The sequence below is a fragment of the Pleurodeles waltl genome, chromosome 9, assembly GCF_031143425.1.
Source record: "Pleurodeles waltl isolate 20211129_DDA chromosome 9, aPleWal1.hap1.20221129, whole genome shotgun sequence".
Lineage (NCBI taxonomy): Eukaryota > Metazoa > Chordata > Amphibia > Caudata > Salamandridae > Pleurodeles > Pleurodeles waltl.
This window is the reverse complement of record NC_090448.1, coordinates 1,139,476,092-1,139,502,959: the sequence shown is the minus strand read 5'-3', so window position 1 is coordinate 1,139,502,959 and position 26,868 is coordinate 1,139,476,092. Positions and strand designations below refer to the sequence as shown.

Below are 26,868 nucleotides of genomic sequence, written 5' to 3'. Positions count from 1 at the left end.
GCATAATGACCTGGTTAAGCTTTCGACAATTAGAGCAAAGATTCCATCATACCGTCAATGCAAAGAGAATGATTTATAAATAAACTAAGCAACTGATTAAGAATATGAAATTGGAAGAGAACATATAATCATATTTCGAATTTTTACCTTCAAATAGTAAAATTTACTTAACCTTTGGTAACAATATTTCAGATGGGTACATATTTTCCCTCAGATTCCTCGCCACCCTTCATCATCCACAAAGATGAGTCAACATTTCAGTGAAAAAAAAATCCCTCGTCATTGAAGGGCTTGTCAATCAGCATGGCCTGGATACTTCTCAAAATGCTGGCTGAATACACTGGGACATATTGGTATAAGGTGACCATGGTATCCACAGCTCTGCTTCAGGATCTGATTTGAGGCATCCAACACAACACTGACCAATTCGGAAAAATGTATTTTTAATCATCTGTTGTTCAGATAGGCCAACATCTGCTGTTTTGGCAAAAAGACCAAGGCAAGACCATAACAGCCTAGCAGGCATTAGACATTAGCCTTATAGAAAGAGTGCCTGTTTGAAGCAAAACCCTTCCAAGCAACTACACTGTTGTGACTTCCTGTCTATACGAAAGGCATTGGGATTCAGCTTGAAGGATGAAGCCTGAACCATCATGTTCTCTGACCATTGGTGTGAGGCCAAGAATTTCAAATTACCTGAAGCAGGCGTGTGGTGTCTGGCAATTTATCTTGGACTAAAGGACCCTCAGAGAGATTTTTCTAGGCAGTCATGATAAGTTCCAGAGGAGCCTGAACAAAGGGGAAGAAGAACTCTGCAATTCAAAAATAGACTGCAAAATGTCCATCAAAATATTAGACTTGGTTTATCGAAGGACAAAATCAGAGCCAGAGTTTTTGCAAATGTACGCACTGCTGGGGTAAAGAAGGATACTACCGCTATAAAGGCCTCAGAGGGGTAAGACATCCCCTTCCAGAGAGGTATCCAGGCCAATGGCATTTCGTAACTCAAAATAAACACCAGCATGGGAGTGAGGAAGAAAAAGCAGATTGTAGCCTCTGAATCATCATTTTCTCTGCCATCATACTCGCCACCAAACACAGATCTGGTGTTGGAGACTGAGGGGGTGATTCTAACTTCGGCGGGCGGCGGAGGCCGCCCGCCGAAGTTCCCCCACCAAAATACCGCTCCGCGGTCGAAAGACCGCTGAGGGTATTTTGGGATTTGCCCTGGGCTGGCGGGCGGCTGCCAAAAGGCCGCCCGCCAGCCCAGGGCAAATCAACCTTCCCACTAAAATGCCGGCTCAGAATTGAGCCGGAGGAGTGGGAAGGTGCGACGGGTGCAGTTGCACCCGTCGCGTATTTCAGTGTCTGCTAGGCAGACACTGAAATACTTTGTGGGGCCCCCAGGGGCCCCGCGGCACCCCCTACCGCCATCCTTTTCCTGCCGGGCGAACCGCCAGGAACAGGATGGCGGTAGGGGGTGTCAGAATCCCCCATGGCGGCGCAGCAAGCTGCGCCGCCATGGGGGATTCTAAGGGCAGCGGTAAACCGGCGGGAGACCGCCGGTTTACCCTTTCTGACCGCGGCCAAACCGCTGCGGTCAGAATGCCCTGCGGGGCACCGCCGCTCTGTCGGCGGTGCTCCCGCCGACCCTGGCCCCGGCGGTCTGAGACCGCCGGGGTTAGAATGAGGGCCTGAGTCAAATAACTCCTCCATCAGTGCAAATGTCTGGGCCCTAGGGAGAGATTGTTCCTCAAGACAAGTTCTTATCTTCTATTGTGCCATCTGGATAAGTTCAGCTGACTTAGAAGGCAGCTCCGGTATTGACTCGGAGCGTGGCTCTGAGACCAGTTCTGGAATCAACACTGTGGATGGCGCAGGGTCTACAAGGGATGGTGCCACAGTCCATTACTTCTTAAGTGCTAAAGCCAGAGCCTGTGGAGGTGCAGATTCAGGAGTTATTAGGGTTGGAACAACAAGAGTCTCAAAGCACAAAGGAGCAGGACTGTCCTTGGGGAATGGGCCAGAAGGTATCGTAGCCATCCTCAAGCTAATCAACGTGGCCTGATGGAAGACCCCAATCTGCATGGACTCAGAAAATGGAGTTGAAAATTCCATCTGAATCCTCTGCAGCTTCCAAATGAGCTACAGTGACACACTTGGCATCTGGGACCGGTACTGAGACTCTGAACATTCCCGGAAAAGGGAATGTTTCTGCAAGGAAGAGGATTTCTCATTCCTATGGGACTTTTTTTTGTTTTTTTGGGAAGAACTCCCAGGAAATCATTACCTCACAGAACACTTGTATGTAGAAGAGGGGTTATGCTGTGCCATGTCCCTCCAAAGAATAACTTGGTGTCCTGCTCCCTGATGACCTTCGGGTACATCAGGGAACACAATTCTCACTTCTTTGCAACACTGCCTGATCCAAAACACCAATTGCATTTCATGAGTATCTGGCAGCTGTTACAACAGAGCTTTAACCCTGAAACCTTTGGAAGAGGCATCTGGCCTTTTTGCTGTTGAAGAGGCGTTGGTGAATATCATAATTAAGTAACAATCATGCAGCTGAATAAGATATCTATATCTTGGCACTGGATATTTTCTACTTTGAGAACCACAGTAATCCAATCTGACATGCCACTCCTTCCTACTTCTGTTTCTAGAGGCACGAGCATCACAGGCTGAGTAGCATATCAGATCTCAGTCCCAACCCAGCACATGACATAACACAGAAAAAGTACAGATCGTAATAATGCTGTGCTGGTCTGTAACTCTTCAAGCATAAAGGTTTAATAATAGACAGAGTGCTGAAAAGAAATACTCAATCATTTAACATGTGTCACTATAACAGAATCATTGTTGCTGTGAAAAAGTGGAGATGCTGTCCTTGCCCACAGCAGGGCGACCTATGACAGATGCTTCTGCACTTCTGGTAGGATCACAATTAACACATCCACATATGGTGCCCCAGCGATCAAAATCAATACGCAATTACCATTTTGTAACAAATCATTATTTCAGAAATTTTTCAAGGAGGAATTCAGCTTCATCGTATCGCAAGAGTCCAGGGGTAAGACATACAATTGGACTCTCTGTGTAACCTGCAGGCCTAATCATAGAAATATAATCCTGTGCTAAATTTGTGAATCCACCCCAGGTTTCTTCTGTATTAAAGATATCACTGTGGTGCTCTATAACAAATGTCACGCTTTAGGCATTTAGTGCAGAAATTATCGGTGAGTGACTATTGTTTTTGTCTGATATTCTCAAGTAGTAAAATATTAAATCACTTGACTAAAGAGTAGTCCTGAGTTTTCTTAGAGATCAGGGAATATATACGACATAAAACTTTAAGCAGAGGAGCTGGGAGGTCTTAAATGGATACTAATCAGTTGCATCTGTCCAAGGATCTGAGTACACAGGCCCTTAGCACATTTAGATACAAATGAAGGTTTATTTTAGACAGGCAGTCAAGATCTAGCCAAAGGGGAGGGCAGAATTAAAACAAGATTTCTATTGTGTGGCTTATTATTCTTTAAACCTAGCGTATTTAATGTGTTGCATGTTCCCGATTGTCCCGAAAAAGAATATGTGGTATAGAGTTGTGAAAAGTAATATTGGATGCTTTCGATACTAACAAATGGAAATTTAAAGTTATTTTGATATTTTTATTTTTAATTAACAATTTGCAGAACACTCAATTGCTCGTTTTAGAGTAATTTTTCCAATGCCTCACGTGTAATCTGGTATACCCCCCATGGAGGCAGGCTACTTTACAAACAAGACCCGTGCCCTAAGTACCGTTAACAGTGCCCAGCAGTCCTGCAGGTATCTCAAAGGAGCATGCCGCAGGATGGCTTACGAAATTCATTGTCTTCGCCCGCCACACTACCAAGGGATAGGAGGTTCGAAGGAGGAAAACTTTAATTTCACCCCTTCGATCGCTCGTATTTGCTCAACTACCCTATATGTAAAAGACTGCATCTTTTTTCTGTCAGGCTTCGCGATCCCAGGTGGCATGTGTGACCTGCCTTGGATTTTACTTTATAGTGTACAACACAAACATGGGTAAAATAATGCTACTACAAAAGAGACCTCATCAGTCATGCAAATAAAAACCCAGAACCACAGACAATTTTCTTTTTCTTTATTAGTACACATTTTCAAAAACAAAGTAGGTACCTGAATTGATGGCACTCTTGCATCTGCATAAAGCGAGTGCCCAAGTGTAAACACGCAGTAGCTGGAGGACCTAACTTTGTAAAAGAAGCGGGGGCCAGATGGGGGTGGGGGCGTTACTGGAATCACATTAATGTGGCTGCCGGTGTTTTCATCATTCTTAACATTAAACAACGGGGTGGAAAGGGAATGCAGGTTACAAAAAATAGCACAAGTAAATACCCATGCGTAAAATAAAGTTACTTTTTTGTAGGTATTGAAAACTAAGGCCCTTGGAAACTTAAAGGCCTTCGAATGATCGAATTAGGTAAAAAAAAGAAAAAAAACTTTAAATACTGGCCAAATATCTGACCTTCGATGTAGAAAATAAACTACTGAAGACAGGACTGTGCTGTTATACCGACAGTGGGTAGCACAAACAAGGGAGATCACAGTGGAAATGCCACTAATTTACAGCAGGCTACACCTGCAGGGAATGAGAGAGACAAGAAGAGAACAGTGACTTAAGAAAAAAAAATGTATAAAACTCATTGTCAATTTGTTTGGTTTCTGTGTCTGCTCATCAACATTCATTAACACGGATGCAGCTTTTCAAGTCACAATCGTATTTTGACAACACTAAAACAATCCTGATCAAAGGTGCAAGCTTTATTTTTTTATGTGCTGTGCCCTTTGACCAGATTTCAACTTGCCACAAAAAAAGAAAACACAATAAATATTATTAAATTAAAAAGGTCCATACAAAAATAAGATACTATAAATAAGAAGCTGGCTTGATGAGAAATTACCAGCCCTTCATCTGGTCGATCTACACCGCTGAAGACAGTTTTATCTTTTCATGAGGCATGGCAGACAGTTCGGTTGACATGCCAGGGACATACTTGAAGGAGATGGAGATGCAAGGCCAAGAGTATTTCAGGCACACAACATGAGTAATTCCATAGTCCTCAATCCAGAAATTCAATGCAGAATGAGAAACCGTATGTGAATTCATATATGCATATGTATATATATATATTTATAAATATTTATATTTTATAATTTACCATCACATGCATTTATTGGATAGCACCTATTTTACAGTATAATACAGAGGAAGATAAGTTTCCAATGCTACAGTTTCTGAAGGACAAGGATGTCAGATTGCATTCTTCTGTAGTGCTCGAGTAGCCCAGATTCAACAAAAGACAACAATTCAACATTGCATAAGGGACATTGTATTCACACCAACGGGTAGCCCAGAGTCACCGAGGGAACAAGTACAGCTCTGGGCCAACTAGTCGTGTTTCCATGGGTGGAGGGAAGGCGCGTCCTTTGAAACCCAAAGGAACTGCTTTGGCAGCAAACGGAAAAGCTTAACGAAACGCACAGGCCACACTGGCCAGAGAGGCATATGACTGCAGCAAGCAGATCAAATGTTCCTACCGGCCCGGCCTACTTGTAGACGTAGGAGATGGAATTCAATTCATGGGTCTGATGTTAGCGATATGTATACTGGATTCACACTTGACCAGACACGGTACATATATGTGCAAGTTTCTATGTGCAAGCTTCCAACAGGCAGCAGTATTCCAAAGCCATCTTGAATGTAAATAAAACATGGGGCCTTTTCAGATGGGCACTGGTTTTTTCCTTCTGTACTGGCATTATCCTACAATGAGATGGACAACCACCTATCTTTGTAGACACAGTTGGCAGTGAGTGTGGGACCAGATTTATAAAAAAAGGAGAAAAAAACAGCCTATTTCGGTTTTATTTTCAGTAGTTAGTCACACCAGCCATTCACACATCTGGATATTCCTAAATTCCAGATAGTGCCTTAATGCCAGCCATCTCTATATTAAAATATAGACAGCTCCCGGACTGTGGCCACCTCAAATTTAAATTTTACAACTTCAAATAACCAAATATAGGACTAGGCTGTTTGTCAATTGTTAATTTACCTGCAGTGTAGCTGTCTTCTGCCCTGAAGGCATTCAACAGAATGGAGCAGCCCTAACAACCACGGCGAGTTATAAGGTGCACATGTTGAGTGAACTAAACAGCGAAGATTGAAGACCACAGAGGGTGGTCTGCCAACAACGAGCCAATGAAGCGTAATAGCACCTTTATGAGCGGTATACATTCTGCCACAGTAAACCAGGATTAGACTGACAGCCCTCAAAGATCTCACACAGACACTCACACATTGAAACACATTCTCCACATCTAGCTCAACTACTCTCCTTTGCATCAGAGACCAACACACAAACACAGCTTGTTGTGCAAAGAATGCAACTCAGACAGCGAAGGTCATGATCACTATGACACTTCTTCAAGGGCTCCTGGATGCAAAGGTGAGGGTAATGGGACTAAGAACTGCAATTAGGTTTATGTACTTTGGGTGTGCAGCAAGGAACTATAATATTCTCAATTATGATACAAATACTTACTTGGTATATTGACATATAAAGGGACGTCTGTCCAAATGGGGGAGCCTGACATACGAAAAGCTCTGAAGAGTAATAAGACAACCTTAACCACATAGGGATAAAACATCAATTCTTCAAAGAATCACACCACTTCTTACAGCCAACAATTTCCTACTCATCAATGGGACAACTTCTGGGGCAGTGAGTGGTTTGCAACAAAAAAAAAATGCTCATGTCCTGGTTTCCTTTCTTTACAGCGGCTTTCTAACATACGAACCAGCAACAGAATTCTGTAAAATTATTATTGGGATGAAAATATTGTGCATCATTTGTACTTTTGGTAAACTCTTGTACAAAACTGTAGTGATCTGCTTGCTGCTTTCTTTTAGGCAATTCTTGGCCACTTGCTTACAAGTTTAAAACAAAAACAAAAGGTTAGGGTAAGCGTACTTTCTTTTGAAAGTGAAGACCAACACTGATTTGTTTCCAGGAATACAGTATAAAGACACAACATGCTTCAGGGTAAGGTGGCTTGAACACCCATTGTATATGTATCAGTGCCTGGCTACTATCTGCTGAGTTTACTTGACACTTTAGTCTCCCTTATGGAGGACTTCCCACGTGTGGCTTTACTACTTGTTGAATGGTGAGGGCTGCCAGTCCCCTTCAAGCCATTTTTGTTCTGTTTGCTGCAATAGTGCTCTTGTTGGCAGGACCGTCTGGACGAAGATGATCCAGAAAAGCTGGGAGGGGACTTACTCCGTCCAAGATGAGGGGACGAACTCCTCTGGTCATGATGAGGCCGTCCAGCCCGAGATGGAGATGAGCTGGCAGTGCGTGGCAGGGAATTGCTTCTTGGAGAGGCACTGGGGCTACGTCGCGGGATAACTGGACTTTTGGGTGGTGTTTTGGGGCTGTGAGATCCGGGACTTTTCGACTGGGAAGAGCTCCTAGTCTTTTGAGATCCATTTTGAAGGATTTGAGCAAGGCGAGAGAAAAGATCGGAGTCCGAATTGCCACTTCCCAGAACTTTGTATCTACGTAACCTTAAGAAAAAAAAAACATAGTCAATTTTTCCATGCAGATACAAAGGAGATGCATTTAGGCAAGAAATATATTGTTTTAATTAATTGTGGTCCCACGATCTCATACTAGAATTTGATGGCAAGATGAAACTGTCAGTATAACAATAAATGGCTATTTAGCAAACATTGTCCTACTCTTAGGCAACACAAACTGACAACGAGCTTAACACCGAAAAAAACCTATAAGATGTTGCGAGAGCTCTCATACAATAAAAATCTATATTCCATTTCAAAAGCAATTCACAACATACAATTTTTTTTTTTATGTTATTGCTGCCTTTAATATTTACTAATGGTAATAGGGCATGCCATGGTTGTCATCTTGATCAATCCATAAGGGCATCTGCATACTAAGTGGTTAATAGTAAGGCAAGAAAACAAACAAGTGTTGTCATCTTATAATATAGATACGTTGGTGAATCAGTAACACAAGCAGGAAAGCAAGGAAGGAAGGGGCATACTGGATTTGGGTCTGCAAACAGGTCTTCCTACAAGATCGCAGGACACAAATGTCAATCTGGGGTATGAAAGAAGCCTGGAAAAGGAGAGCATCTGGAAAGCAGTTTTTTTCACAACATCTGTGAGTTGCTAACTCATTAGAAATTTGCAAACTCAAATAATTTGATTGCTAATTTTTGGGGTGATATGTTTCTAGCACTGAACTTACAGATGAAATGTGCATCCGGTAAGTAGCAAAATGCTGAGGGCATCTCATGAAAACAGACATAATATGACAAGAGTCTTCTGGCATTTTGTAGAACAGCTATGTGCGATGTCTGAGAAGATAAAGGCCCTCATTATGATATTGGCACCAAATGCCACCAACCGCCACGGCAAAATAGGGCACTTTAAGTTTCAGATTACAGTTGGCAAACAAGAAAGCTCATTTTCAGTTTATTGTTTATTTAGCTCTGGTACCACCAAGTCACCAAATGAGAGGAGGTCCAAAGAGGCGCAAATTATTATTAGGGGATGATACCATCAATGGTGAGCTATTGTTACAAGCAAATGTTTCTTTCTCCAGTAATGGGAACTCCTTGGGTTACCCATTCCATTTTTTGTCTCCATTTTTTGTTTCTAGAGCAGTGGTTCCCAGCCTGTGGTCCGGGGACCTCTGGGGGTCAGTGAAGCCTGCTCAGGGGGTCCGCAACAGTTTACAAAATTAAATAATATTAACAGATTAGGTCCCCAGCTTTCAGTAATGACTCTGTGGGGGTCCACGGGTTCCAGTAATGATAACGTGGGGGTCCACAGAGGTCAGAAGGTTGAGAACCACTGTCCTAGAGCACAAACAATCACTCCATGAAGCATTGTGGCCCTGCAAGGCAACAAATGAACACCTGGCACAGTGATTAGCAAAATAAAAGAATTGCTAGGGCTTTATGAAAGGAGATAAGGTTCTCGACTTGGCGCAGGGCAGCTGGACAGGGCAGTTATTTTCCCTCCTAGTGGGGGAGGGTGTGGGGGGGCGTAATTCTGGAGCTACAGGACAGTTTTTTTTGTTGAAGTTCAGCATGGCCACAGCCTCTTTCAGCTCCCCGGGTTTTTGGCACCATGCACAGAGAAAGAGACTGGAAAGAAACAGTCTGGAAGGGAATTGAGGGTGGTCGGAACATTATTGTGGTGGCTGAAACTTTTTTTTGCAAGGCTGCATTTGATTCCTAATCTGGCCCTGCCTGTATATGTCATCTGCCACCCATACTTCTTAAGTTTATAGCAGAAAGTGGAAGAAGACAGACTATAAAACTGATTGAGGAATTTGGAAAACCTTTGCTCAAGGCAGGAACCATCTGACCTTTAGAAACAATTATGTGTAAGGCAAGCAACTTTGAATGGTATTCTTTGTTTCGCTGGACACCAGTGAAGAGCTAGCCTGGTCTGTGCTACATGATTGAATTTTGTCAGCCCAACTGCTCCTCCAAACACAAAATTTTGGATGTGCTGTGAAGTTTAACTAGTGCGGATTCTGGAGCACGCAGGTAGATGTGGTTAGAATAATGAATTTAGGTGAGGAGAAAGGCTGATACAGCTTTGAAGTAGCGGAACTTATTGAGAAATTGTAGAATAGAATGAACTCAGGCTGACAAAATGGCAGTAATCTGGGACATAAATGTAAATGTTTCGTCCCTACTCCCACATATACAACCTGAGGAAATGGAGTGTGCGGGGAACCAAGACAGGCACAACAGAGAGCATTTTGCTATATTTCTTGTTTTTCCCTAGATACAGAAAGGTTGCAGCATTAGCCACCTTTGGGAGGACTTCATCCAAAACAGGAGACCTTCTCCTCTAAATGAGCAAATGTTTTATTTTACTAGTCAAGAACAATTTAACATTCCATTTTCAGATAATGTCAACATCTGCAGCTGCTCTTGGCATATGGTCACAGATCAATTTGGGGAACCAAGACAGGCGCGACAGAGAACATTTTTGCCATATTTCTTGTTTTTCCCTAGATTCAGAAAGATTGTAGCATTAGCCACCTTTGGGAGGACTGCATCCAAAACAGGAGACCTTCTCCTCTAAATGAGCAAATGTTTTATTTTACTAGTCAAGAACAATTTAACATTCCATTTTCAGATAATGTCAACATCTGCAGCTGCTCCTGGCATATGGTCATAGATCAGTTCATCTTGGGAAGGGAAGTGAGATGGAATCTTAAAATAACAAGCCACACAAATGGCAATCCACCAATTATCATTGTTTTGATGCACCTAATTTTTCAGAAATGGGATGCCATAACCTAGGAGCTAGATGAGAAAAAGTTTGCTTAGATGTTTTGACTTTTCCAGCTTTAGAAATGTCCACTGTTAAACTGCTGAGTTGTAGTCTGTCATTCAGGTGACTGATAGGCCAGTGTGGATTGCTTAATGAGCTTCATAAGCTATTTTGAAATCAATTCTCCATCTAGCAGGAGCCACTGGAGAGGTCTTAAAATGGGAATGATATGCATGGATAATCGGCTCAAGTAACCAGATAAGCGGCAGCATAAAGAATGGCTTTTAGGGGTACTATCGTAGACTTGAGAAGACCTGCCACTGTTGCACTTCCTTCATCAGGATGAGTTGGGACAAGGGCTTGAACTGTTCATCGGTAGTCTGAGTAAGGGATGTATAGTTTCACCTTTCTATCTAGATGAAGCGGTCAGGAGCAAGATTTTCTCAGATTGGCAATATGACATGTTAGGCTGAGGTTTTGCCAATGAAAAAGCCAAGTGACTTGCTGAACAAACATTTATCCATGAGTTGCTTTTGGTGGCAGAGAAGATTTCACTCCTTTTAGACACATTATGAGGGAGATAGGGCACCCTGTGCCTAATATTAGCCAGGAATGTGGCGGGCTGCATCAAATTTCAGATGGTTTTGCAACTCATCCAATTTTGCAAAAGTACTGAACTGCTGAATCCCATCCCTTTTGGAGTTGCATAATTCACAAACTAGACTGAAAGTAAAAGGGACAAGAGAGAGGCTGAAAACCAGAGAAAGCATGACAAACACCTGAACAGCAAAACTGCAATACGCAGGTGAAAATGTGTGAGGGTAACTTCACCGAAGCTGCTCTGAGAAAGCGCAGATGACTCTCCAAGTTCCCAGCATTTTTGGGAGCCCTCAGACATATCACCTCAAACTTAAAGTGGCAAAGTCCTCTCCTTTCCTTTTTGATAGGATTATAAATTATTTTAAAAACGTTATTCTTAAGTAAGAAGTATTTTGCTTAATGTTGGATAAGGGGAGTTACTCACCACTTCTGAATTTTGGGAAGATGCATAAAGGGAGAAATTTTTTGAAAAATATGCAGTTGAATAGTCTGAATATTACTTACCTTTGGTAATTGCATTTCTGGCAGATCCATTCTAATCCCGTAGATTCCTAACCTAACAATTTCTCCAAGCTTCAGACTGGTCTGGAAACGCTTTCCTCAGCAATAACTGTGTAGCGATCACAATCCAGCTTCACTGGTTACTACCCCTCTGAACATGACAGTGGCAGAGTATATGAGTTGCAAACCACTCCTGTGATGTCAGTTCCTAACCCTTTTCTATTCCCCGTCAAGGCATTCAGAGAGGAACGCGGAGAGCAACAACAGTGAAAAATACAGCATATAACATGTCTGCTTACCTTGGAGTCTTATTAGTCACAGCACTGGCTCATGAGGGTAGATGAAGAAGGGGTGGTGAAGAATCTGCTGGATGATTATGTATCTACCAGAAATATTGTTTCTGAGCATAAGTAACATTTCCCTTCTTACAGATACATCTTCCTGCAGATTCCTTTATCAATGAGTCTCGAAGTAGGATGGAGTAATGCTAGTTAACCCAAGTTTTGCTACACAACTCAGGCACAGAACTCATTAGTGAGTCTCTGCGGCTGTAGTGCTTGTTTTTAATCTGTTTAGTTTCGAGGATTTGTATAGCGCATGGCTACCCGAAGGCCTTCCAGCGCTGAGGAAGATCTCTAGGTAAGAGGAACAGACCTAAACAGGGAACAATACAGTTTTAAATTTTCTACGTTTCAATTTTCTACGAAAAGACGATTCCGACATATCTGTTTTGTGAGTGATTGGCAAAATATGCAATTAAGACCAGATGTCTCAACCAGGACACCGTTGGAGAGAACTACAGAGGCAGCCATGGCTCCATTGGAGTAGATAAAATGCCCTATCAAGGATCTTTTTTTTGTTGTTGTTTTTTTTTTTAGCTATTTCATACTACGTTTCGATGCAAAGGATGACCCAACCTGAAATAATGTGCTTGGTCACCACCTTGCTCTTCTTCAAAACCCACACAAAGCTAATCATCCACTCGGTTCTGTTGAGCAGAGTTGATGTAGTGGTACACACTACTTTTGGAGAAGAAAGATGGGCAGGTAAAGACTAAGTTATCATGACAGAAAAATCATGAAAGGTGGACAAGCTGATAGGGCCTAAATTTCCTTACTCCATATTTTGAAGTTATCGCTAGAATCAAAACTGTCTCCTGGGAGAGAAAATTAACTAAGTAACCATGTATTGGCTTGAATCATCGCCATGAAGAAAGTCAATACAAGAGTTAGATACTGCTGAGGAACCTAGTGGCAAACATTCACCAGTGCAGATTTGGATGGACTGACTGAAATACCTGCATCTCAAAAGACTGGTCAGGGAGACACATGAATGCAGACAGGCACACCAGAAATCCCTTAATCAAAACCACTGCAAGACTCCCACCCTCTTCCCCCTTGTTAGGAACAACGGATCATTGCAAGAAATCGAGAAGGCAAGATTTAAAGTGATCCAGGACTTCTGACTCACACCACTGAATTAACTTGTTCCAGCAACTTGTACAGATGGATTTGGTTACAGGATTCCTGGTTGCCAAGATGACGTCTACACCTTCATCAGGAGGTCAAAATGACTAACAGGTATGGCTCAATCTTCACACCTGTAGCCGCAGCTTTTTTTTGCTTTGTAATGGATTGCCAGACCATCCTTCTGCACAAGCAGTTCCTCTTTGAGGCGAATGAAGAGTGATAAACGAGTGGCATGCCATGTCCTCTGTGACAAATCAGACACAATTGGGATCAGCGGTGCTGGACTCTCCTACACCTTCTGCAGGGTGTCTAACACAAGTAGAAATGGCAGAAAGTCGTACAGCAGGTCTGAAGACCAGTTGAACTCAAAGGCATCCCCCAGGGAACCATTCAAAGTGAAGTGTATGGCATAAAACTGAGGACACTTCTTGTTTTGGGCAGTGGTGATGAGATCCCTAAATAGAAACCTAACCTGGAGAAGATCACATCTGTCTCTTCCGGTTCAGCTCCCACACAAGGTCCTCCATTGAAAGACGATCCAGAGCAACGGCTCAGACTGATGGAGTCTGCACGATAAGCCAGTTACAGGAAGATTCCCCATTGTGATACCCACTGTCATAGGTGATTCACACCTAATATAGAGTCCACAGCCCAGTGTATTGATATCATGGACAGTAGTGCTGCTGTCAAACAGAATCTGAATGTTTCACCTTGAAATAAGGAAGAAATGCTTTAATTGCCGATACAGATATTTCTGTGCAGGCACTGCTTACACAAGCACCAAAGGCCAATGCCATTATGTCTAGATGGGTATCCTAATTGAGTGAGGAGGCATTAGGGACCACAACAGTGGCAGGTTGTATGGGCGACCCATCTAAAGGTTGGGGGTGGGGGGAAGTAGGGTCAATTCACAATTGCAGATTTGGATGGACTGACTGAAAGACCTGCACCTCAGCTTGTAGGCTTCTTTGTGCAGGAGCCACCTTTTCCTCAGACACCACCGATGGGCCTTCATCCAACATTTGGCATGAGGTGCAAAACGGATACAGGAGACCATGAGACCAAGCAGATGCCAGGCCTACAGAACCTGGATCATCTCCTGTATACCTACGGTGCTCTGAGGAGTGGGAAAGGTCTTCATGCATGTCCACTACAATCCCCTATGAAGGTTAGCCTCTGAGGTATGAAAAGTATGGAAATACATGGTCTCCTTACCATTGCAGTGAAGCAGCCACAGCCACCAGCACTTTAAAAAAGATGTGTAGAGTGGTCGTCAGATGAAATTGTAGATTGGTGAACTTTTGGCACTGGGATCCCACCGTGAGCCTCAGGTATCTGTGAGCAGGGGTATCTGGAAGATGTAAATAGGTGACCTGCAGTTCAATGAACGCAAACCAGTCTTCTGCATTCAGGGTCATTACGACTTGGCAAAGGGACAGCATCTTGAACGTATTCTCCTGAGCAACAAGTTCAAAAGGTGAAGATCCAGGACGAGTCTAGGACCTTTGTCCTTTTTGGGGAGTAATAAGCGAAGGGAAACAAATTATGTCCCCCTTTCTTCCAGAGGCATCATCTCTCTGGCCCCATTGATTATCAAGGGAAAGGACTTCAAAACGGAATAATGTGCCAGAGAGCAAGTCCTGGCAGGCGGTCCAGAAGGAGGGACATGAAGGGCAGGGTACAGATTACCTGGATGACCCAGATGTCTGTTATTATTACTTCCAACTGGTAAAAAAATGGAATAAATTCCCCTGCACTGGAAGATGATGATTTGGTGGGAAAAATTGAGTCAGCGAGATTCTGAGGCAGAAAACATGGCAGAGGATGGGAGAGACAGCTGTGTACGTGGGCTGAGCAACTGTGTCCACAAAGTTGAGTGCTCTTCAATATCTTTATACCCGCATCCAAGCTGTCACTGACCAAGTCTGTCCATGGCTTTTTCATGTGGTATGGCAAATTGATCACTGACATGTTTACCAGTTTCCACAAAGCATGAACGTATCAGTTTCAAGAGTGCCGTTGTAGCAGTCTTTGTGTGAGGCATCTGTGACGCCAATGTAGGAGGCCCCATCCAGAAGAGGGATGGAAACTTGAAAGGACTTAACTTCTTCATATTCATCACTGCCCATGGAGGTGTGCCGTTGGGATCAGAGCCACCATGCCTGCAGCAACATGGCTACCTTTGAGGGGGCCATTCAGAGACCACGGAAGCCGTCCTAAAGAGATCCAGCATACCAAGCATGATGAGGACAATGATGCATACTATTTCTTCAATGACTGCTGGGGATTAATAAGGGATTGCAATTTCCACAATTGCAACATATTTCATTGCTATGTAAAAAGGTGCATTCAAGCACCCATTAGGAAATATTGAAGGTATATTAAATACATATCTGGAAATATGTATATTATGAAGCTGGCTGGTGAATATCACGCTTCCAAAACTTTTGAAATTATGACTACACATCCCATGACTCCTAAAACCGGGGGAGGTTTAGCTGCAATTTCAACATAATTTATTGCTGTGTAAAAAAGCATACAAAAGCACCCATGAAGAAATATTGGATGGTCTAGTAATTCCATATCTGCAAATATGCATATAATGAAGCTGATATGTGAACATCCAGCTTCCAATGATACTTTTGAAATCAGGACTACACTTCCCAAAATTCATCAACCCCTAGGTAGGTCTGGGGATGATGTTAACTGCCTAGCGCTCATACAGCTGGTACAGCGCGATCTGCGACTTGCAAGGAAGCCTCACTCCATTGCCGAGGATGCAGAAGGAAGAGCTATATGCCTCCAGGTGCCACATGTTATAATAGCAAGTGCAGAAATTATAAGAAACTCCTATATGCTGCTTTATGGACGACTAGTCAAATTAAGCCTGTGGACAATACTACTAAATTGAGGTTCAGTGATCTATTTAAGGACCTTAAAACACTCCTTGAGAATTTTAAGGTACAATTTTATCATCTGTAGCAATTGATGGCTCAATTAGCAGATACATGTGACTGAAATAATGATATCTTTACAATTTTCCTTTCTAGGTCGAGCCTCGGAAGCGAATGTGCTGTCTCTGCGAGACATGCTGTGTTCAGTACACGGGCTTTAACCATGCCAACTCTTGCCATTCGGTCTTTGTTATGCTCGTCTTAAATGCTTCACTTTTATTGGTGCATTGTGCAAAATGTCCCTCCTTTGCACTCTAGTTTCCCGCCCAGGGAGCTTTCATTAAGAGAACATTTTTGTTGGCCATCACGCTATGTCACGCTTCCTCCAGTGTGTGATGGCCCCGCCTCCCTCCTCCGGTCTGGTTTCAGTTTTCTTTTTAATCCGAGCCACGATCCTTTCTTCTCGCGGCTCAGGGCCATGCTTCATGTTCAATAGCATGTTTTTTTAATTTTTTTTTTTTTTTTAACTGTTGAGACTTTTGTTCCTCCCACATTGCAGACATTTATTTTGGCTTTATTTCAGTGCTGTCCTCGTTTACTTCTGGCTCCTAAAATAAGCTTATTTTACAAGAGAAACACCCAGTTGTATAGCTCACTACTCACAAAGCCACAATATGCCCTTTCTGGTAGAATGTAGCTAAACCTAGAAGCAATGATGTGAAACTGGCTTAGCTTTGTGTCACATCTCGAGTCTCCAGGGCCCCTCTCTGCCAGCACTCAAGCAATCACTGCGTACGATATCCTATCTCCTTTATTGGGGCCATAAATCTTATCAGGCTGCTCTGCTTGTTGAAATGCGAGGCATGAATGCTAGCAAGACTTTTCATTTTGTTAAAATAAAATGAAAATACTTTTCTAGCCTTATTTTTCAATTTGTGTTCAATCGTTTACAAAATGTGAGGTAGTACATTAATCTTCTCAAGGGCTTGTGATTTCTGATGTCAGTAGCCACCACTGACCACCAAAACATGGCAGTAAAAGACAAAATTATGAGACAGGGTTGATCAATTTATAAGGCAAGAAAATCCAGTTCTGAATTTACAATGCCAGTAGCTCTAATTCAAGAAAATTAGAGACCTATTGCACTGCAAATGCTTGTTTAGCGTCTAACAAAAAAAAAATTGAAAGCAATATTCATATAGTTGAATGTTTTTACAAATAATCAGATATGTTTAAGAAATGTTCACATACAGGGTGGAAGGTGAATGGTTAACTTCCTGTTTCCAAGTTCTTATGTTTGTCACTCAAAGATGTATTAATTTTTTTCATACAGAAATACCCAGTATTGAATTTTGTGACTGTCCATACAAGTATTGTTCATAAGTGCATGGCCCAAGGGAATATCTTGTTGAATAAAGTCCTCAAGGGAGATTGAAACTGGTAGGGCATGGAAGTGAAGTGTTTGGGTGCTACTATAAAAAGGGACTGAACCTTTACTATTGGACTGACAGACACTTGACACCCACACAAAATGAACATATTTCAAAAGACTAGAGATTGATCACAGCTGGGCTAGCATGTTTGAAAATCATTTTACTTCTGTAAATGTCGAGAATGCGTATTCCGTGCTATTTTGTTCATTATTTATTAGGCTCTTTTTTCTTTTTAATTCTCTTATTGATTAGGCACGGTTTGGATTTAAGATGTATGTGTTGTAATGTACTGTGAGCTCTGTTCTGATCAATTGTTTTATGTCCTGAAAGCACTAAAAAACCTGACTTCTGAGAAACTATGAAAGTGTATAGATATTAAATTAAAAGACATAATTAAAATGTCTGCTTGTCTAAGGCTGCACTACATTGATGTAAAGGATGGTGAGTGAAGGTACTGTTTTGTGTGTTGGGGATCAGCACCAAGACTCAATGGTGCCTGGAGCAGGTATGTTTCATCAAGCAAGAACAGTACTTCTGCCTATGGGTCTTTTTTGTGTTTCTTTGGAAATAATTTCCTGGCAGATGACTTAGCTGTGGGTGAAGGAGATTTATTTTGCATCTATATGCGGACCTTAGCAAAAAAATAACTTGGCCTCGCACTCCCTGATGGCCTATGGGTGCACGGACGCACAAGAACTTGGCTGGCTGCAGTGTTGTACTCCAATTAGTTACAACATGCAGATATTGTATAGTTATGGAAGGAACATTTTTTGTGGTATTTGCAACAACGCTTGAACCCTGATTCTTCTGCAGGAGATTTTGACCTAGTCACTGTGGAAAAACTGAGGAAATGTATTGATGATACACAAAGACAGAGAGAGAACTCTGAATCCACTTTGATAGGGTGAGGAAAAACAGCAATGATGCCAATGCACCCAGAGGTGCCTAACATTCTACAGTGACATTTCCAGAGGCAGAGTCGCTGCTCGACAGATTGCTGGACACAACCTTTTCCAGACCAGTCTGAAGCCTGGAAGAATGATTCACATGATGAAGAATATGCTGTAAGATGTATCCACGAGAAACACATGGCATTACCTCCTTGACACTAATGATCCAACTTGCTGAAGCGGTATGGTTATTTCACATACACATTTTGCAAAGGTGAATTTTTAAATGAAATGTCTATTTTTACTTCTCTTTTTCCAAGAACTTCAATCTATGCCATGAAATGGAAAAATCAAAACATGGCATGTTATCAAACAACAATCACAACAAACATATTGCAAAACTGTACAGCAGAGCAATACACATCTGAATGCATAGCAGCATGTGGACCACAGCAAAGCAAAGCGGGATTTAATATGATATCCAGGCAGAAGATGAATAGTACAAAAGCATAAAAGCAATCTGCCAAGCTGCTTTGCACAAGGGTTGCATAAGCCTGCTTATACAGCCATATGTGCTCTTTGGATGCATTGCCAGGCCCTCTGCCCTTCCAAATATCAATCTGCATTTCACTGCCTCAGTTTGCACTGCTCACTATCTTCTCATAATTTGTTAAATTTTTTTTATCATGTTTATTTTAACCTTTTTTTTATGAAACATATAATACATACATAAACTAACATCCCCATGCACACATTGCGGGTAGACACTTCTAGGTGCGATATTGACAGACACCAACAATACAAATAGTGATACTCCTACTACCTCCTCAGGCATCATAGCCCGACTGCTCACTATCCTTTGAGTTTTCCAAAACAGTGCTTTTTTTTTTATTACACCTTTATTTGTAGCTATGCATAATCATCTAAACACCAAGTTCTTGGTCAACTAGAATATTTTGATTCTGTCCTCATACATACATTATGCATATCAGGGGAAGCGCTGTGACCGGAGGAGGGGCAGGAGCCCTTTAACTTTGTTCCGCGCTCCCGCCGTCGCGGGAAGCGCTGTGACTGGAGGAGGGGCAGGAGCCCTTTAAATTTGTACCGCGCTCCCGCCGTCGCGGGAAGCGCTGTGACCGGAGGAGGGGCAGGAGCCCTTTAACTTTGTAGATCGCGCTCCCGCCGTCGCGGGAAGCGCTGTGACTGGAGGAGGGGCAGGAGCCCTTTAAATTTGTACCGCGCTCCCGCCGTCGCGGGAAGCGCTGTGACCGGAGGAGGGGCAGGAGCCCTTTAAATTTGTACCGCGCTCCCGCCGTCGCGGGAAGCGCTGTGACCGGAGGAGGGGCAGGAGCCCTTTAAATTTGTTCCGCGCTCCCGCCGTCGCGGGAAGCGCTGTGACCGGAGGAGGGGCAGGAGCCCTTTAAATTTGTACCGCGCTCCCGCCGTCGCGGGAAGCGCTGTGACCGGAGGAGGGGCAGGAGCCCTTTAAATTTGTACCGCGCTCCCGCCGTCGCGGGAAGCGCTGTGACCGGAGGAGGGGCAGGAGCCCTTTAAATTTGTACCGCGCTCCCGCCGTCGCGGGAAGCGCTGTGACCGGAGGAGGGGCAGGAGCCCTTTAAATTTGTACCGCGCTCCCGCCGTCGCGGGAAGCGCTGTGACCGGAGGAGGGGCAGGAGCCCTTTAAATTTGTAGATCGCGCTCCCGCCGTCGCGGGAAGCGCTGTGACCGGAGGAGGGGCAGGAGCCCTTTAAATTTGTACCGCGCTCCCGCCGTCGCGGGAAGCGCTGTGACCGGAGGAGGGGCAGGAGCCCTTTAAATTTGTACCGCGCTCCCGCCGTCGCGGGAAGCGCTGTGACCGGAGGAGGGGCAGGAGCCCTTTAAATTTGTTCCGCGCTCCCGCCGTCGCGGGAAGCGCTGTGACCGGAGGAGGGGCAGGAGCCCTTTAAATTTGTACCGCGCTCCCGCCGTCGCGGGAAGCGCTGTGACCGGAGGAGGGGCAGGAGCCCTTTAAATTTGTACCGCGCTCCCGCCGTCGCGGGAAGCGCTGTGACCGGAGGAGGGGCAGGAGCCCTTTAAATTTGTACCGCGCTCCCGCCGTCGCGGGAAGCGCTGTGACCGGAGGAGGGGCAGGAGCCCTTTAAATTTGTTCCGTGCTCCCGCTGCGCGGGACGCGCGCGGGCGGCGCCCGGGCGAAGCCCGGGCCAAAGGCGGGCCCGTCCTTCGCCCGTCATCGACCGGAAGAGGCCGGGCTGGGCCCCCCCGTAACGTCTACTTCTTCTGCCTGTGGAATCTCCATCAGGGTGCTGTACCAGATATTGTGTGAGTTTGTTACCAAATATGGGGAAAAGAAAGTCTAATGTTCAGAAGGGGGAAGCCGGGTCCAGCTCCCTTCAGTCCTCCATTACTAGTTATTTATCCTCTGTGATGGGGGCCATTGAATCCGAACTTGAACATGTAGAAGAAAGGATTGGGGCTGTCCAAAGTACTGTTCAACACCCCCCCTTGGAACCTACCATCCATATTTCCACTTTTCCAAGGACTGGTCCTGCATCACTGATCTCGCCTCTGAATACCAGCCAGTTGGGCGCCGATATACTCCCCACAACCGACCAAATTAATTCTTCTCTCCTTTTAGCTATTCCTCCTCCTGAAAGCTCTTGCTCTCAGGCCGATTCTCCCCCTTTGAAGAAGAGGAGAGCCGGGAAAAAGCTCAAAAATACAAAAAAGGCCCTGGGCCCCAATAAGAATCTACCTACCTCCCTGGCCCATAGTGACCAACCACCAATCCCCCTGGTCTCCTTCCCCGAATGCCCTCCGAGCAAGGATGCTCCTGAAGATCTTTCTAGTTTTATTGACTTGACACTCAAATCCTTTTGTGCAACTCTTGAGGCAAAAATTTCCACCTTGATCGCTAGGAAGCTCGATTGCTTTTGTAACGATGTGACCAGGTTTTTATCTAGTTTTTTAAAACCAGGTCCTTTATGCACGGGAATACTTCATAGCCCCGAACCAGCACATCAGTCTACTCCTCCCCCTACTTTGGTATCCCAAGGAGTAAGCAATTTTTTGCCTGATCCACGAACCGTCTCTGGTCAAGGACCTTTCACTGACAACCCTGCATCAGGGCCGATAAGGGAAGTTTATTCCTCTAGATCGCATGACAAAGATCCTACTAAACTTACTAACCATGTAGACTTTTTACATTTACCACCTGCCTGCAACCCGTACGTTCTGGTTCTTTCAAATGTTCCTCCTCTGGAGTGCTCCAAACAAGAAGATACCCACTCCCTAATTAGAAAAGCTGGTCACTGGTTGAACTTCAATTTCAAATCCAATTGTTTTCATAATGATAAGATTCTCATGGCCCGAAGAGTGAGGAGGGTAGGACACTCCAAAGTATTGGAGGAGGGAGACTATGTTGTTTTAAATTTTGCTAATCCTCGTTCAGTAGACAATTTTTTGACCAATTTGGACTACTGTAAAATGTCAACTAACAGGATTCAAATACATCCCCTGTATCATTTTTACGACCCTGTGCTCCTACCAAACCGCATAGTCACTAATTCTAGTATTCGCAGACCAGATTTTGAAAGGTTTCATTTACAGGTAAATGTACCCTCTAGCAACCGGTTCTCGACTCTCAGTCACCTTGACGTGAACGATTGACTATCGGTGACCCACCCCTGCTCTTCTAAAAAGGAGAGACCAAAGGCTGGGAATGTCCACGCTGAATGTATCTGGGACACAGGAAAGCCTGATTTGGACCTGAAAGCTCCTATAAATACTAAAGTTCTAATGTCATGTCCTGTGTCTAGACCATTAACTCTGCTTAGCTGGAACATAGCAGGGCTGCGATCTAAATCTGACAATTCGGACTGGAAAAGCTTCATTTCCTCCTACGATATAATCTGTCTACAGGAGACCTGGTCCAAAGATACGTTCCTCTTGAACGGTTTCACCTCTTTGTGTCAGCCGGCATTAACTTCCCAGATGGGGAGAGCTAGTGGCGGCCTCTTAGTTCTCGTTTCCGTACATCTCCCGCTTTTAAAAGTGTCTTTAATCTGGTCTTCCCTTTATTTTATGGTTGTCCTTGTCTCTATCTGTGGCCAAAAGGATATCCTTATTTTAAACTTTTATAACAATATTCCACGGGGCCTCCTTATGGGTCATTTGGAAGAGGTAACGGATTTTATAGATTCTTCACATGCTTTGCAGAATAGTGACCTAATTATTATATGGGTGGGCGATTTCAACACTCCTCTGTGCAGCAAAGAACACATGGACCTGTGTGCCTTTCCTGCTGAGGGCAGAGAGTCAGTATTTCATTTTAACCACACATCTGAAGGAGATGCCTTAAACCTTTTTACTTGTAAATTTGACTTGGTCCATGTTACCGAGAAATTGGCCCCTGACGCCTGCAATATACCAACCTTTACAGGGAATTTGAGGGGGAGTATTATCGATTTCATACTTATCAGCTCCTCTGATTTTTACGTAATTCAAGAATTCAAGATTACGCCCCACTGTGCGAGTGATCATAACCCCCTTAGTATTATATTGGACCTAAAAATTATTCAGGCATCCAATAATAAAAGCTTGAGCGCTGCTACTGTTTATAATCCAAACTGTGGCATACGTTTAAAATGGGACAAAATAGATCCAAAACTTTTTAACCAGGAAATTGTAAGAAGTAGGTCGGACTCGATTCAAATGTGTCTCTCCCAGCAGTTAGATTCTGACCGCATAGTGCGTGAATTTGAATTTTTAAGCACTGACATTTCACGCGCCTTGGCGGTGGACAGGCCTGCGAAGGGGCCGGCGGCCCACAGATGGTTCGACTCCGCGTGTTCATCTGCCCACAAAAAACTCAAAGATGCACTTAAAGCAGTTCCTCTCTCCCGACAATTAGTTAAAATAGCCAGAGTTGATTATAAGGCTGCCATTGACAAACGGAAATCAGAAATTAGGTCCAGGGCCTGGGGCGATCTTTTGGCTGCATCTGAGCAGAAGGACACTTCTAAATTTTGGAAAGTGATTAATCACTCATACTTTTCTGGTCACCACTCTTTGGCCGATGACTGTCTTATTACTGAGGATGTCTGGTTAACTCATTTTAGGAAAGTCTTCTGTTCAGGATCCTATGAGAATTCGCTTGTAAATTCTTCTGCACTTTTCAATTTAGATTCCAAAACTAAGGCCCCAAACATTATTTTTGACCTCCACGAGGTCAAAAATGCTATTAATAGATCAAGGCAGGGAAAAGCTCCCGGCCCTGATGGGGTTCCCGCTGATCTTTTTAAATCAGAAATTGATCTTTGGGGTCCGCTAGTTACAAATGTTTTGAATAGTGTGGTAAACAGTAACGTGCCCCTTTCATGGAAATCGGCCATTATTGTTCCTATCTTTAAAAAAGGTAATAGACAAGATCCTTCCTGTTACAGACCAATCTCTCTTATTGATTCGACGGCAAAGATTTTAGGTAGAGTGATCTTGTCCCGGTTAGAAGACTGGGTGTCCGAGGCCCATATTTTATCCCCTATTCAATTTGGTTTTAGACCTGGTGTAGGCACAGTTGAGCAAGTTTTAAACTTGCAGCTGATACTCAGCAAATATGTGACAGTCAAAAAAGAGTCTATTCACATGGCTTTCATTGATCTAACCAGTGCCTTTGATATGGTTAATAGGTCAAAGTTATGGCAAATTTTGGAAGCCTTAGGCTGCGATCCGCCTCTTTTGGAGCTTATTAAACGCCTACACACAGACCTAACAATTTCTGTTCAGGTCGGCTCACATGGGCAGAGAACCTCCCCCATCCCGTCAACTAGGGGCGTAAGGCAGGGATGTATCTTAGCCCCTTTTCTCTTTCTGATTTATATAAATGGGCTCTATGATTCACTTTTAAAACATGCAAAGGACATACCGAAGATGGGTCAGAGACACCTTCCAGTTTTATTATACGCTGACGATGCAGTTTTAATTGCCCGTACTGCAAACGGTTTACAGGGACTACTGGATGTATTTTACGATTTTATGCTGAATCTGGATCTGAAAGTAAATTACCCAAAGACTTTTGTTATGACTTGTGGCCCACGCAACACTAAGTCTAAACTATTTTCTATGGGAGGGCACACTCTTAATAAGGTCAAAGAATTTTGTTATCTAGGCATGTACATGAGTTCTTCTTTGTCCTGGAAGACACACATTAATTTTAAGCTCCAACAGTTGATAAGGAACAATGAAGCAATTTTTCGCTTTTCAAATAAACTAGGTCACAGACCCCCTGCTCAGTTGAAAACTCTTTATAATTCCAAATGCACTGCATCAGTCCTTTATGGGGCAGGCGTCTGGGGCTATAATAAAATACCGTCTCTTCAGAGTGTAGAAAATAAATTCCTGCGCAGATTATTGTTGGTTCCAAAATGCACCGCAAACATAATCTGCCATGAAGAACTGGGTCAGTGCTTTTTGGAGGACAGGGTCTTTATGGCTCCCCTACTGCTGTGGATCAAATGTTGGTCAAATCCTATGGCAAGTTTGGTCCAAGACTGTATCACTGATTGTCTTCAATTGGAATACTCAAATAGGATTCCCTGGCTTATGTTTCTGCAAAACTCCTTTGAGAACCTAGGGCTTAGATATATGTTTGATGATCCCCATCTATTAACCACAAACTCTAGGTCTGTTTTGAAGTCTACCTATTCCAAGCACATATCAGAGCTGAGATTTTATAGTTCCCTGAAATTTAAATCTTTTGATTCTTATTCTCGGATTGTGACTGTTCCATGCCTTGAACCCTATTTGTCTTGGTTTTCAAGTTTTAAAATAATTTCCTTTTTAACACTTTTTAGACTTAATCTAATTCATTTTAAGGTAGCTTTCCCTGAACCATGTTTCTGGAAAAAGGATTTACCGCTTTGTCCCTGTGACTCCAAATCAACCCAGAGCACTTTGCACTTTTTTCTTTTTTGCCCTTTATATGCTGCACCTAGAGGGGCCTTTATTTTACCCATGTTACGTCTTTTTAGACCTATTCATTATAAGGAAGCCCTGCTATACCTTCAGAGGTTGCCTAATATCCAAATTTGTCACCATGTATTAGACTTTGTCACAGCTTCTTTACGCATTAGGAAAAGGCCTATTCCTTTTTAAATATTTTATGTACGTATAGTATATCCTTTTAACGCCAACATTTGTACTTTTCTGACTTTGTGATTTTTAATCATGTCTAGTATATCTATCTATGTATGTCAAGGGGTTTCAGTTTGGATGTTCATCTGGTGCTTCCAGTAATGGTTTTTAAGTTTTATTTTACTATTTATAGATTGTGAAATGTGTCTTGGTTTGTACTTTTATGGCAATTGCCGAATAAAGTTATTTGACTGACTGACTGACTGATATCATTTTCATGTACAACTAATTACAATGAAACACAGGCAAAAACGAGGTGAGGGAAGAGGTATGGGTATTCCTATCACAAGCAGGCCGTGTCATTAGACCATCAAGCATTTAATAAAGACGCAAATATGACCAAAGATGATGCTGGTAAGTTTGAAAGTTCAGCCTGGACCAGTAGGTTGTGCAAAGTCATTGCTTTCATTCGCTTTGGCTTCTGCACAATGAATACTAATCTCATTTTTAACTTTTAAATTTCACCTTAAACTCATGATCACATTGATATACACACCAGGCACGTGTTTCTAGTAACAGGATATAAATGACCCAAATGACAAGGAGAGCTTGGCGTTTTCTAGACTGCATCCAAAGACATGTGGCACTGAAAAGAGAGTAATGCAGCCATTCTGAAATGGGGGAGATCACCAAATGAATAATTAATATTTTGATGGAATAACATCAGCTAAATTTCGATGGTTTTGTAGGTTTAAAATGTGAGCCTAACTATAACATCCCTGTTACCTTTATTTTTTTATGTGAATTTCTATGTTTTTTAAAAGTTCTATTTCCTAAGTATAAGGTCCTAGTAACCTTTAATTTTTTCAATGTACTTCTATTTTTTTTTAACGTAAAGTAATTTCAATTACTATACATTAGTCCAACCACGGCCGTGCACAGCAGTAGGGGTTTGGGCGCAGGGACTGCGACCAACCGCCGATAGGCTTGGGTTATATATAGGTATTTTTTAAACAGTCTTTCTGTTCGGTTCACAGCCTACTTTAAACATGGTTCTGCAACATACATCATGTGTGCTCATGCTTCTACTTGTTTAACAGGTGTAATCACTGCACCCCTAACTTCAGTGGTAGGTAAACAGTGCACCACATAACTTTCGCCATACTGATCTAGACTGGTCTCCAGACCCTATGCTATTTCCATGCTACACACAGTAAGTACAAGCTACAGCCCATTTTCTACTAACGTTTTTTTATATGATGTAAAGTGTTATTGAATAATAAGAATAGTAGTGATGTAAAGGATGTCATAAGTGATGTTATGAATGAAGTACTTTGAGATCAGTGATGTCATCAATTATGTGATTTGATATGTCATGAGTGGTGTAATATGTGACAGCATAAGTAGTATATGATGGTGGCACGTTTTAGTTAGTTCACTGAACTAAGACTTTCAAATTTCACTTGTTTCTTCGTTTTTTAACATTAGTTCTTATCTCTTTTGAACACCACATTACAACGTCACTTTGATGTACAAGTTACTTCCCTTCGGTAACAA

The 26,868-nt window shown here is 43.0% G+C and overlaps 1 protein-coding gene across 2 annotated transcripts in view; it reads right to left on the bottom strand.

The window, feature by feature from the left end:
• Positions 1–6,885: 6,885 nt before the first annotated feature.
• TTBK2 (tau tubulin kinase 2) overlaps positions 6,886–26,868 on the bottom strand; it is a 447,781-nt gene continuing 427,798 nt past the window's right edge. Inside the window, exon 16 of one of the 2 annotated variants that reach the window (XM_069208911.1) lies at positions 6,886–7,639. In XM_069208911.1, the coding sequence (XP_069065012.1) occupies positions 7,162–7,639 (478 nt within the window). In that variant the 3' untranslated portion in view covers positions 6,886–7,161. The remainder of the gene's footprint in view (positions 7,640–26,868) is intronic. The other variant, XM_069208910.1, reaches the window with a different exon arrangement.